This window comes from Pteronotus mesoamericanus, unplaced genomic scaffold, assembly GCF_021234165.1.
Source record: "Pteronotus mesoamericanus isolate MK-2021 breed Mesoamerican mustached bat unplaced genomic scaffold, CSHL_Meso_final contig_177, whole genome shotgun sequence".
Lineage (NCBI taxonomy): Eukaryota > Metazoa > Chordata > Mammalia > Chiroptera > Mormoopidae > Pteronotus > Pteronotus mesoamericanus.
Window position 1 is genome coordinate 6,447,390 of NW_026555073.1, and position 14,105 is coordinate 6,461,494.

The following is a 14,105-nucleotide window of genomic DNA, read 5'->3' on the forward strand; positions in this document are numbered from 1 at the left end:
TGCAGGGATTGCAAGGAAAACGAAGGGGCCAGGGTGGCAGCAGCGGAGGTGTAAGGGAGGCCCCAGAAAACTCAAGAGTGGCCCTTTTGGTGTCCCTTTGTGGGGAACAGCTTGGGGAAGAGGAGCCTCTCGGCTGTTCCAAGTGTTAGCCATGAGCTCCTCGGGTAAGTTCTACCCGCACCTTCTGAGCCGGCCGCGCCCCCATCTCGCTCCGCAAGCAGGCGTGGCGGCCGCGAAGAGGCTGCGGGCCGGCTGGGCGCCGCGGGAGCCCCGCCTTCCGCGCCCGGCGGGGGTGGAGCCAGAGCGAGCAGCCGGCCTGCAGCCGTCTCTCCCCGGATGACGAGTGGCAGGACAACATGGAGTCCGGCAAGATGGCGCCGCCCAAGAACGCTCCGAGAGATGCCTTGGTAAGTTCGAACGGTGACAGCCGGACGGGAAGCTCGGCGCGGCCAGGAACCGGGGAGGCAGGCCCAGGCGGAGGGCCTGAGAACGGTCTCGCGTGCTGGCTTCTGCCTAAGCCAGGTGGCCCGGAAGGAGTGGGATGCGGGTGTCTGGCTGCGGGTCGCTCTCCCGCCACCCCGGCAGCCCCGCCGGAGTGCGTAGGCCAGCCGGCCGGCTTTGTCTGCGGGACCCGGGCTCCCGGCCGCCTCTTCGTCTCGCCGGACCTGCGAACCCTGACTCGCGTCCACACTTGTGATGCGAGCTTCCCCCATCATAAGCCTAAATGACAACCAGCTGTAGCCACCCCCCCACCTCCGCCGGGAAAACCAACCCCGGTCTTTTTCTTCTCTTTGCCCCCGCCCCCACCCCCCGCCAGAAAAATAAAAGTTTTCAGCAAAGAGGGTACGACGGCATTTGGTGTGTTCCTGACACTTACTGGGGGAAAGTAAAGATAACTAAAACTTTGCAGCCCAGATAAGGGGGACCTTGCATCATAAATATAAATGCTACCTTGGGTCCAGTCTGGATTTCTAATAATTAGATCGCGCATCTGGCGTTTTTTATTTCAATCCACAGGTAATGGCACAGATCCTGAAGGATATGGGAATTACAGAGTACGAACCAAGGGTTATAAACCAAATGTTGGAATTTGCTTTCCGTAAGTTAACAAAACACAAAAAAACCCGCACAACTTGTGAATTTGAAAAGATTCCTTTATTCTAAGAACATTTTCAACCAAATTACTTTAACAGAATCATAAAATTCAGCCTAAAGCAATAAAAAAAGAGCTCAGGATAGGGGAAAATAGTATTTATACTGTGATATACTTTTAAAAATTGATCGTACGCAGAGGACAATTAGATATTAAAACCAAAATGCATAAACTTTGTGGAAATTAATGGATTCTTCCATTAGGAAAAATAGCCATATAAATAGTAAGCTATTGTCGTATCTGTTAAAAAAAATGTTTTGTTCTTAAAGGATATGTGACCACAATTCTGGATGATGCAAAAATTTATTCAAGCCATGCTAAGAAACCTAATGTTGATGCAGATGATGTCAGACTGGCAATCCAGTGTCGTGCTGATCAGTCTTTTACGTCTCCTCCCCCGAGAGATGTGAGCAAACTTTCATTTGAAGTTCATTTTACTTACAGTCTTTTCATTATAGGTCTAATTAACGATATTTTGCTTTTAGTTTTTACTGGATATCGCAAGGCAGAAAAACCAAACCCCTCTACCTCTGATTAAGCCATATTCAGGACCCAGACTGCCACCTGACAGATACTGCTTAACAGCTCCAAACTATAGGCTGAAGTCCTTACTTAAAAAGGTAAAACTTTTTGGCCAATTTAGCTTTTTAAAGACTTGAAATGTGTTAGCACAGCTGTAAAAAGCAAGTATCTGAACATAGTGCAGTAAATTAAAAGCTAATTTACTAGGATTTTTAAAAATTTACTGCTTTGGCTCAGGCTGGTATGGGTTGAGCGTTGGCCTGCCGACAGAAAGGTTGCTGGTTCGATTCCCAGTCAGGACACATGCCTGGGTTGCCGGCCAGGCCCCCAGTTGGGGGCATGCGAGAGGCAACCGATTCATGTATTCTTGCACACTGACATTTCTCTCCCTGTTTTTTCCCCTCCCTTTCTCTCTCTCTAAAAATAAATACAATCTTTTTAAAACATAAAATGTACTGCTTTGAAAATACCATGTATTTTAGCTGCTATGTAAAATATAAGGTTTTTAGAGCTAAAGGAATTTCAGTGTTCATCTAACACAACACTTATTTTTCACATCAGGAAACTGACCCTAAACTTTCCTGTTGGGTTAGTACCAAAGGTAGGACTGATTCTCAGGTAACTACCAATCTTTCCACTATACCATAGTTTTTTAGCGAAGCCCGATAACAGAGTAAATGCTGTACTGTCAGGAATTGGACTTGTTTTCTGAAATATGACCTAAGGCTCTCCCACCACTTAAAAAGTTCTCTTCTCACGGGGCTGCATTTGATGTCTGAAATTCCACTATAGGAGAGTTTATTTATTTGGGAGGGGCGGTTTAAGATGTTGATTAGTTAAGATTTAAAATTATAAGGAATTTACTTGTTATCAAAAAAAACCAAACACTCTACCTTAAACCAAACACTATATAAAATTATATATATGTGCATACACATACACTCATATCCACTTACAAAAACCCTAGTTTTCATGTGAAATGTAGAACACTAGAAGAACAAAAAACCGGACACTCTTGCCATGGATTATCCATTAATAATTCACATCAACAATCCTAATTTCATTCCTGGTAAATTCAGGTGTCAGATCTGAACAGTAAAACTAATTTGTTTGTTAAATCCCCTAGGGACCTAACCAAGGAAGACTAATTCCACGGTTAAGTGTTGGTGCTGTTAGTAGCAGACCTACCACTCCTACTATAGGTAAGTGAGAAAGGGAAATGCCTTTTCTGGCGGGTAAAGAAGAAGTGCCTCAGCACTTGATTTTGAACTATAATCCAAGTCCAAAGGTGAGTCAGAAATTCCCACATATATGTTGCCATTGTTCTGTTTACTCGTCCTCTAGTAAAGCGACATATATTTTATCAGACTTCAAAATGAGAAAGCCATAAAGAATATCTGATGCCAGATGAGTATGAAATGGGACATTAACCCCGTTGTTGGTATGAACGGTAATACCAAAACCAGGAGTTTAAGCTGTGCTCTTTGTGCCTTCTATACAAATCAAGTTGCCAAACACACTCACAGCAGTAGCCAACTTCTTATCAGAAATTACAGAAATTTCGGAGTACGTTGGCAAAAGAATGTAGTCAAGACAAAGTTCAAAAATGTACAAAAAGCGTAAGGATATTAAGGGGAAAAGTCATTCCGTTTTTAATACTAACCTTTTCAAAAGTAGTATTGACTGTCCTGGATTGGCCCCGTCATCTGTGCCATCTGTCTCCTTCATCCTTTGAGCATTTCTTGCTTTCCGGCACAAGATGTTCCAAGCTTATCTTTATTTTTAACCTCAGTCCTAGAATCAGCCATTTCTCCAAAGAGCTCTGCTTCCTTTTAGTGGAGAACGGTGTTTAGAAACCATTATTTCCACCTTTTTAAGGTCATTGTTTAGGTAATAAGAAAAATAGAAATAATGGACTTAGATTTCCTGATTTTTTTTTTTTTGGTCCTAAATTCTTGCTGGATTTCTTTCACAGTCCAAGTATTTTCAGAAAATAGTTCCCTTCTCTTGGATCTGCATTGGTTTTTTTTGGCTCTTATTGCTAATAACTGAGTCCTGTAGATGTCATATAGCTCTAGTGTAAGCAGCATTTGATTTTTCAGGTGTGTAGATAATCTCTTCATATTCTCAGGATGTGAATTTACATTTCAACATTTTCAAACCAGCCTGGTATAGTATTACTTGTACACTTCTAATTACCTGCATGCGACCTTTGTGGACAGAAATTTGCATGTATAATTTGTGTAACTTTGTGGTCATAAACTGTTTCTCTGTGGATTCATGTTAAGTGAATGCCATTTTTTTTAAAGTCAAGGCTTTGGTAATCACTTACACATATTGGCAAGTTAACCAATTTGAGTTATCAGTAGTGATTTTTATTTCTAGTTAGATCGCTTCTCAGCCTTTTTGCTGAGATGAATAGTGTAGCGTTCCTAGTTAGATATTGTACATGTTTTAGGTAATTTTTAAACCCATAGTTGAGGGAGCTGCTAAAAACTATTAAAGGTGCAGTTTTTAACTTTAAGCATTTTTTCAATGAGTTTTATAACATATAAGACCTCAGCATCTGTGCTGAATTTTAAAGCCTAAACTCCATACTTACCTAAATGTTAACAATTCCTTATAGTAGTGGCCAAGAAAACACCTACGTACTGTGAATTCCCTTGCCAAAATAAAAAATACTCATATTGACTGCTTCATTAAGCTTCACCAAATTGTTTGGACTGCTCCTTAATACATGAGAAACGTTGCCTAGGGATGAAGGTATATTAGAGTAAGATCTCACTTCCTGGGTTTGTGAGAGAAAGCACTAGAGCCTGGATTCCTGGGTACCTTGGGCCTTCCCTCTCCTTTGTGCCTGGTGAGGATGAGAGCTTTAGGGGTTTTTTGATGATAGTTGTAGTTGTCCCCTGCGCCAATAACTCTCTCTCTGGGCAGACTGCTAGTTCCAGAGGAAAGGGATGTATGGAAAGCCTGCATCCCCAAAGGAAAAACTAGGAACGTGTTTTCCGAAAAGGCATTTTTTTTTGAGAGAGCTGTGACGTCAGTACACATGTTGAGTCTTGCAAAATTCCTTCATTAAGCGAACATTTGTTGAGTGCCTGTTAGAAGCATGGCATGAAAGCCATGTGCTCACAAGAATAAAAGAACATTAGCTGAGGCTTGTAATTTAGTGAACAGTGTCTTAAGACACTAATAATAAGGCTCCTATATGGGATTAAGGGGGAATTTCGGAGACTGGCAACGACTTCTGAACAAATCAAAGATTTTATAAAATGGGAGTATTTGAATTTTACCTTGCAATAAAGGGTAGAATCAAAACGAGGGGCACTTGGAATAGTTCATCTCCAAGGTCCCTTTTACTGGGAAAAAAAAAATCTAGATATAGAAAAAGAACATTGTTGCGCCCACCTGGGACCCCAACGGCTGTATTTGATAGACTTTTGTTAGATGTATGTTGATTTAGCTTCGTGGGTATAGTAGACATCTTTGAATTCTCAGCAAGTGACAAAGATTAAAAGTGCCACATAGGGTAACTGATAGAACACTTGGGTCTTCATTATGGTAGTTCATATAAACGCTCACCTTTATGACTTCCTGTCACTAAAATTCAGTGCCAGTAGCTGTTTGAAGAGCTTTACATGGATGGACATTTTTTTTGTTTAATTCTCACAAGAATCCTATGAAATAGGTACCATTGTCCCCATTTGACAGATGAGAAAACAGAGGTACAAAAAGATTAAATAACTGGCCCAAGGACACTCAGCTAGTAGGCGATAAAAGCCTGAATTCAAACAAGCAGGTAGGCTCCAGAGCCTATATTCTTTTTTTTTTTTAAACCCTCACCCAAGGATATGTTTACTAGTATTTTTTTAGAGAGAGAGAAACATCGATTAGTTGCCTCCCACACACACTCTGACTGGGGATCAAACCCACAAACTTTTTTTTTCTTGGTGCACAGGATGACGCTCCAACTGACTGAGCCACCCGGCCAGGGCCAGCTTACATTCTTTACCACTACACTGTCCTCAACTTTTAGCCTCTAAAAGCTTATAAACACTTTTGAAGCTACTGTAGTCTCATACGTCTGATTTTTTCCTCACCTTTTATTATTTCCTGTGCTTTGAAGGTAGTTTCTGGTAAGCTAAGGAGGGCAGAATATGAGCCTGTTTCATAAGCCACCTAACTAATACGGTCTGTTAATTACAACTACAGCAACCCCACAAACAGTGTCTGTCCCAAATAAAGTTGCACCTCCCGTGTCAGTGACAAGCCAAAGGTTTACGGTGCAGATTCCACCTTCTCAGCCCGCACCCGTCAAACCAGGTAACGTCATATGCAGGGGGGAGGGGGTGTCAGCGGTTCTTTCAAAATATTTTTCCTGAATTTTAAAATCTCTGAATAACGTGATTATAGAACAGTCTGTGCTCCTATAGCAAGAGTTCAATTGTTTTAGTATTGTCACAGGAAGGGGGCAGCAATGCTGCCAATCTTCAGAGGGGATCTGTGAGCCCACTTAAAATTGTATCATATTTTAAATACATGTACCACTTGGGGGCAGGGAGAGTATAGAGTGTGATTCATTGATTCTCCAAAAAAAAAAAAAAAAAAAAAAAACGAAACAACAGCAACAAAAAAACCCCACTGAACTGAACTAAGTTAGGGCCACAGATCTAAGGCATCTTCAGGGAAAAGCACTTGGGGCAATATCTGAATCTGAAATGGAACCACACACAATAAACTGCTTATATAAAATATCGGCCTCTAAGGGAAGCATGACTGCTCACCTTGAACATACGTGTGCCTTTAGTGTGTGCCAAGAATCCAGTGCACTGCTTCCCATGACTAAGTACTAAGTAAAATTTTAGGTAGTTCAGTTAGGAAAAGACTAACAGAACTCCTTTAACATTATACTAGATACTAATTTAAGTATTTAAAAATTTAACTTTTAGTGCAGCATAATACATGCGTTTCTCCTACGATGTCGTTGCACTCCATGCTGTTGAAATGATTAATTATGGTCAGGTCTGCTGAATAATTTTTACCATATATTTCTGATCCTGGGTAATTCATACCTTGGGGGTGTTTTCTCCTCTGTTTACAGTTCCTACAACAACTGCAGTTCAAAATGTTCTGATTAATCCTTCAATGATTGGGCCCAAAAATATTCTTATTACCGCCAACATGGTCTCATCACAGAACACGGCCAATGAATCAAACCCGCTGAAGAGAAAACATGAAGATGATGATAACGATACTATGTAAGGAATACAGTCTAGAGGCCTTTCAGATGCGTAGTTGGTTTTGAGCCCAATATACTGAACTAGAACGTTCTAGATCTCAAGTTTTACCTTAAGAAACTTAAAGAGAGCTGCAGTATTTTTCATATTTCTGTAAACCATTAGATGTCTTAAGGCTGCCAGTGTGTTTTTCATTAGGCTTCCAGTAGAGAAAGTTGAGCACTTGTTTAATGGTTTCACTAATGTTGAGTCCTAGTACAGCAGTTCGGTTTTTGGAAGCAGTTTTCTGCCCTGTGTCACTGACAGGATGTAAGTTTCAGTTTGTGAGGCCTGATCAGTGGACTAATCTTTACCAGCACAGTTTCTCATCTACATTACAATACCATTTTCTCTTGTAAGGTAAAATAGTCACTTTTATTGTCACCAGCTTTTTAAACCAAATCTCTCAATTTAGAAGGCATTTTTGGAGAGGATGGATTTAGAAGGACTCTAAATCCGATTTTGAATGTATTTAAGTTGTTTTTGGTGTTTCCTAACCTCCTACCTCCTCAGCCCCATTTCTAGCTCCCATTCACTTTCTGCACCATCTCCTCTCGCCATTGCTCTTAAATTTAAAAGGCCAAAACTGGAATTTTAAAAATTATCATTCCCGATAATACACCTTAGCATCATTTTTATATTGTTAAAACCTACTTGATAATGCCTGCTGTTCCACAGTTCACTTCACCCTGAATGTTTCCATTTGCTTTTCTCTCTCCATACCAGAGTAGTCGAGTTTCATCCCTTGTCTTTTAAACCCATTCCATTGGACTCTGCTTATGACAGGTAGTTTTGGGTCAGGTACATTCAGTTTCAGTCTTTATTCCAAGTTGATAGCTCTACCGTACTTCGCATTTCTCAATGTAATGTAGCTAGTTTCAAATCTGCCTTGATAAGTACATTTACATTAGGCCTAGGCAAAACCACTAAAGAGCAAGGGTTTTTTTTTTTACTTTTTACCACATGCAGACATTTTTTTCCACCTTTGGTCACTACTGCTTGAACCCTCCTCCTATTGGTTTAGTTCAGATCCTTTTTCTAGCTTGTTGCTGAGGGCATCACACTTAACACATTGCGTACCGCTCATGGGTTTTCTCGTGTTTCACGCGCTGTTATGGACTTTAGATGTCAACACACTGTCTTGTCCACATCGAATGAAGCGATCTCATTGGTGGAAACTGTGCAGGTCAATCTACAAAAAATTATATAACTGCACGAACCCATAAAGCATTGCAGTTACACTGTATTTTGGTCATTCGACCCTGGCGTATGTCTTAGAGATTTCTACGCGGTACGCAATGTATTAAGATGGGATCACAACTGCAGGTGTTTGAATGGTTTTCCTTCCTCCAGAAGGGCAGCCACAAATACACGGAAGCGTGCGGTGAGCTGCACTTAGATGCACTCTATGTAGGTTTCCCAGTAATGTTACTATACACCTTTCCCTGTTTTCCATTTATACCCATCTAAACGCCTTAACTGGGGAAGATTTCAAAGTTTCCAAAAACAGAAGCAGGTTTGTAGTTTGACATATTCAACACGAGTACTTTTGCAGAATTTTCTAAGATTCATTTTCCTATTTGAAGATCCTCAAAATTTAAAACACAAGTAAGTTTCATCCTAGGATGGTGCTCGACACACCTGGTGAAACCAGTCCAGTAACGGAGGAACCGTCTCATCCTAGTTTGAGTGTTTTGGGATGTTAGGAAAAAGGTGTAAACTTCTATCAACAGATCTGATCAGCATCATAGGAGAGAAATGTTCATTATTTATAGCATAGGGTACCATTACTTGAATGTTCTCAGGGAGGCAGCACGTGAAAAGGCCTAGGTTCTAGTCCTGGCTCTTATCTCCTACCAACTGTGTGACCTTACTTCACCTCTGAGCCTTGTTCTCCTCACTAGTAACAGCAAAGTAACACCGACCCTGCCCTACCTCACAGGGATGTTGTGAGGGTGTAACTGGTGTATGCGAAAGTTCTTTGGAAATTGTAAAATGCTGTATTAACTAAAGGATTGTTAATGTATTTGTTCCAAGATTATTAATAAAAGTTGATGTTATCATTTCTCTTTCCTTTGTGACTTACGAGACCCGAGGAATGAACAAGGCCCAGACATTCTGAGGTCCAGAAAGCAATGATGATTTGCTTAATGGATGAATTAATAATAAAGCAGGGAATTGCTTGCTTCTATTTAGAATCGGCGTAGGATTCAGAGTGAAGCAAAATGAAAACGATAGAGGTTTAAACGTATCACGCTCTATCTTTGGCGGGAATCTGTACATGTAATTGAGTGTTCATCCACTTACTAGGCCAGCTAGTGCATAGTTTGCTCTTCCAGGGGAAGGCTGCTTGACCTCGCAGGCCTCCCTTGCCTAATTACACAGCCTCCGGCTTCCAGGTGGGGCTTTTAAAAAGATGTACTGATAGTAATTGCCGCGAGGACATTATCCCAGTTCTTTTACAAGTAGGAAGCAAGTGCCTTTGATCTCGGTATGAATATGGGAATGCAGCCAGCATGCCAGAGAATGGAAGCTATAATTCACACTGCAGTCTAAGGAGTCCAGAGTGAAGGGAAATACTCGAGTAAAGGAAGAAAACACTAATCAGAGTAGCAGATACAAAGTTGTGTGTTTGATATGCCACCATACACTTTAAAAGTTGTATGTATATACACATATGGTTATGCTTTTTTAAAAGATTTTATTTTTAGAAAGAAGGCAAGGGAGGGGGAAAGACAGGGAGAGAAACACCAATGTGTGGTTGCCTCCTAAGCACTCCCTGCTGGGGACCCAGCCCGCAACCCAGGCATGTGCCCTAAGTGGGAATCGATCCAGTGACGCTTCGGTTCGCAGGCCAGCACTCAATCCACCAAGGCACACTAGCCAGGGCTGGATATGCTTTTTATATGCACTAAGTAGCTCCAGTTGAAGGAAACCAGTCTTAGATTATTTCTAAGGCGGGAAACTGGCAGCAAGGGGACCGAGTTAGGAAGGAGTCTTCTCATTCCATATGACTTTCTAACTTTATCATGTGCCACAGGGAATGTTTGGATATGAAAAAGGAAAAGAAGGGATGCAGAAAACAGCGAGCCAAAGACGACACTGAATTCGTTTACGTCATGAAAATTATCTCTCTTCTGTATGCAGGCATGCATATATTATCTATGGGTTAAAAGTGAATTTGCTATACTTGAGCCCTAAAATTTTTCCTTTTGGTTAAAGAAACTACCAAATTTTTTTTCTTTTTTTTATCCAGAGTTGAGAAAAATGTCCTAGTCTAGAAGTCTTATTTTGGGGAGGCACAATGGCAAAGCAACAGCCTTTGGAGTCGGACAAACCTAAACCTGACTCCCTGCTGGTAATTACTCTGTGATCCTGTCCAAGAGTTCAAGTATCTCTTTTTATCCTTGAATGTGAAATACATATTTAGTATGTAAAATGCCCAGCAGAAAAATTCTGGTTAAACTTGGCCTTTTGAAATGGCATGTATACTTCTGCTCAGTCCAGAAACCTTATTAAATCATCAGACAATTAAATGCAAATTACAACCACAATGAGATACCACCTCACACTTAACCAGAATGGCCATCATTAAAAAATCAATGTACAAGTGCTGGCAAGGATGTGGGGAAAAGGGAACCCTAGTGCACTGCTGGTGGGAAGGCAGACGGGTGCTGCCACTGTGGAAAACGGTATGGCGTTTCCTCAAAAAAACTAAAAATGGCCCTGACTGGTGTGGCTTAGTGGGTTGGACATCGTCCTGCAAAGCGAAAGGTCGCGGTTTTGATTCCCAGTCAGGACACATGCCTGGGTTGTGGGCCAGGTCCCCAGTTGTGGGTGTGCGAGGGGCAGCCAATCAATGTTTCTCTCCCTCTCTTCCTCCCTTCCCCTCTTTCTAAAAAGAAATTTTAAAAATAATTTTTGAAAAATGGAACTACCTCATGACCCAGCAATTCCACTTCTGAAAATTTACCCAAAATAACTTGAAATACTAATTCTGGAGAATATATGCACCCCTATGTTCACCGCAGCATTAGTCACAATAGCCAGAATTTGGAAGCAGCCCAAGTGCCCATCAGTAGTTAAGTGGGGAAAAACTTTGTGGTACAGCCCTGGCCACATAGCATTGTTAGTTAGAGTATTATCTGATACCCCGAAGGTTGCAGGTTGGACTTTCGGTCAAGGGACATACAAGAATCAACCAATGAATGCATAAATAAGAGGAACGACAACGTTGATCCTTCTCTCTTTCTCTAAAACCAGTAAAAGACAAGTACCATATGATTTCACTCAGATATGGAATCTAATGAACAAACTAACAAGCAAAATAGTCCATAGAAACAGACCCATAGAGGGCAGGCTGACAGCTCTGAGAATGAAGCGAAGGGGCAGAGGGATTGACCAAAAAGATAAAGAGAAAACTTACGGACACAGACGACACTGTGGTGATTGCAGGGGGGAGGGAGTGAGTGGAGGTGGAAAAGGGTCTGTGGGGATAAATGGTGAGGGGGAAAAAGTAAAATCAGAAACAAAGAGAAAACCTGGTACATTTAGACAATGGCATACTACTCAGCCATAAAATAAAGAAGGAACTCTTATCCTTAGTGACAGCACAGATGGACCTAGAGGGCATTATACTGAGTGAAATAAGCCAGTCAGAGAAAAATAAATACCATATGATTTCACTCGTATGTGGAATCTAATGAACAAATTGAACTAACAAGGAAAATGGGGACAGACTCATGGACGGAGAGCAGGCTGGCAGCTAGTGGGGGCTGGTTAGAGGGTGATAAGATACAAAATCAATTTAATATTAAAATACTCTGTAAAGTAGGTATAAAAGGAAAATACCCCAGCATAATAAAGGCCACATGTGACAAACCCTCAAATACCATACTCGGGGGTGAAAGACTGAACGCTCTTCCTCTAAGATCAGGGACAAGACAGGGATGCCCACTCACCACTGTTCAGCAGACTGCTGGGAGTCCTCGCCAGAGCGACCAGGCAAGAGAAAGTAGTAAAAGGCTTCCAGATTGGGGAGGAAGAAGTAAAAGGGTCACTTTTTGCAGATGACATGATTCTGCATATAGAAAACCCTACAATCTCCACCAAAAAATTATTAGAAACAATAAACATAAACTTGCAGGATACAAAAATCAATGTTCAAAAATTCACTGCTTTCCTATATACTAACAATGAAACTTCAGAAAAAGAAATTTTAAAAAATTTCCTTTGCAATTGCAACGAGAATAAACTAGTTACAAAGGATGCAAAGGACCTATATACCGGAAACTATAACTGGAAAAAGGCACAATGAAATGGAAAGACATTTCATGTTTATGGATTGGAAGAATCAACAAAGTTTAAATGGCCATATTCTCTTAAGCAATGTACAGTTTTAATGCAATCCCCATGAAAATCCCAATGTCATTAAAAAAAAAAAAAAAAGAACAAAAGTCATCAGATTTGTATGGAACCACAAAAGACCCCCATAGCCAAAGCAATCCTAAGGGGGAAAAAAAATGAAGCCAGAAGTATCACACTGACTCCAAATTATACTACAGAGCTACGATAATCAAAACAGCATGGTATCAGCAGAAAAACAGACACACAGACCACTGAAACAGAATTGCAAGCCCAGAAATAAAACCACATGTACATGGGCAAATCATTTTTGACAAAGGATCCAAAACCCCGCAATGGAGAAAAGAAAGCCTCTTCAATAAACGGTGCAGGGATGTTTCCAGATCTTGGCTATTGTAAATGACCAAGTGCCAGTAGATGAGTGAATAAAAAAGATGTGGTACATTTATACAGTGGGATACTATTCAGCCGTAGAATGAAGGAAATCTTACTCTTTGCGACATCACAGATGTACCTGAAAACATTACGCTAAGTGGAGTGAGCCAGTCAGAGAAAGACAAATACCAATGATCTCACTCATATGTGGAATCGAATAAAAAAACCTGATGAACAAAATAAAAGCAGAGGCATGGATACATGGAACAGACCGAAAGATCCCAGAGGGGAGGGGGGATGAGGGGACTGGAAGAGATTAGCCAAAGAACATATACACATATATGCATGGCCCATGGACATAGACAGCAACGTGGGGAAGGCCGGGGTAGGGGGACAGGCGCTAGGTAGAGGTAGACAAAGAGGGAGGAGGAACGGGGGACATCTGTGATCATGTCAACATACAAATAAATAAAATGGTACTGGGAAAATTGGAAAGCCACATGCAAAAGAATGAAACTATACTAGTTTATCCCCATATACAAAAATTAATTCAAAATGAATTAAAGTCCTAAAATAAGATTTGAAACAATAAGTTACATAGAAAAAATAGCTACTAAATGTATGCACTGTGGACTTAGAACATTTTATGAGCTCACCCCCCAAAGGCAAGGGAAGTAAAGGCAAAAATAAATAAATGGGACTATATCAATCTGAAAAACTTCTGCACAGGGAAAATAAAAGCCAACAAAACAAAAAGGCAACCAACTGAATGTGAGGTGGTATTTGCAAACAGCTCGTACAAGGGGTTCATATCCAAAATATATAAAGAACTCAATACCAAACAAAGAATCCACTTAAAAAATGGCCAGAGGACCTGAGTAGATGCCTGTCCCAAGAAGACATAGAAATGGCCAACATTTATATGAAAAGATGTTCAGCTTCACTGCTGTTAGAGAACTGCAAATTAAAACTACAATGAGATACCACCTCACATCTGTTCAACAGGACAAGTAGTAACAAGTGTTGGAGAGGATGTGGAGAAAAAGGAACCCTCATTCACTGCTGGTGGGAATGTAAACTGGTGCAGCCACTGTGGAAAACAGTATGGTAGTTCCCCAAAAAATTAAGAATAGAGTTACCACATAACCCAGTAGTCCCTCTTCCGGGTATCTATCCAAAAATTTTAAAAACAGTTATTCACAACGATGTATGTATCCCTACTATGTTCACTGCAGCATTATTCACAGTGGCTAAGACATGGAGGCAAGCCCAGTGTCCTTGGATAGACGATTGGATAGAGAAGGTGGTACATGTATACAACGGAGTACAACTCAGCCACAAGAAAAGAAGAAATACCACCATTTGTGACAATATGGATGGACCTTGAGAATATTATGCTAAGCAAGATAAGT

At 40.9% G+C, this 14,105-nt stretch overlaps 1 protein-coding gene across 1 annotated transcript; it reads left to right on the top strand.

The window, feature by feature from the left end:
- The first annotated feature begins 344 nt into the window (after positions 1-344).
- Positions 345-7,534, top strand: TAF9B (TATA-box binding protein associated factor 9b). Its single transcript, XM_054566659.1, has 7 exons — positions 345-407; positions 1,018-1,099; positions 1,423-1,559; positions 1,639-1,773; positions 2,802-2,877; positions 5,891-6,001; positions 6,780-7,534. The coding sequence occupies exons 1-7, from the start codon at positions 357-359 to the stop codon at positions 6,938-6,940; spliced, it is 753 nt and encodes a 250-aa protein (XP_054422634.1). The 5' UTR covers positions 345-356; the 3' UTR covers positions 6,941-7,534.
- The last annotated feature ends 6,571 nt before the right edge of the window (positions 7,535-14,105 follow it).

Excerpts from the sequence above, each read along its gene's own strand:
- TAF9B (XM_054566659.1), top strand. The coding sequence starts at position 357 with ATGGAGTCCGGCAAGATGGCGCCGCCCAAGAACGCTCCGAGAGATGCC. Across the intron at positions 1,100-1,422 it reads AATGTTGGAATTTGCTTTCC|GATATGTGACCACAATTCTG; the intron begins GTAAGTTAACAA and ends TTGTTCTTAAAG. Across the intron at positions 1,560-1,638 it reads CGTCTCCTCCCCCGAGAGAT|TTTTTACTGGATATCGCAAG; the intron begins GTGAGCAAACTT and ends TTTTGCTTTTAG.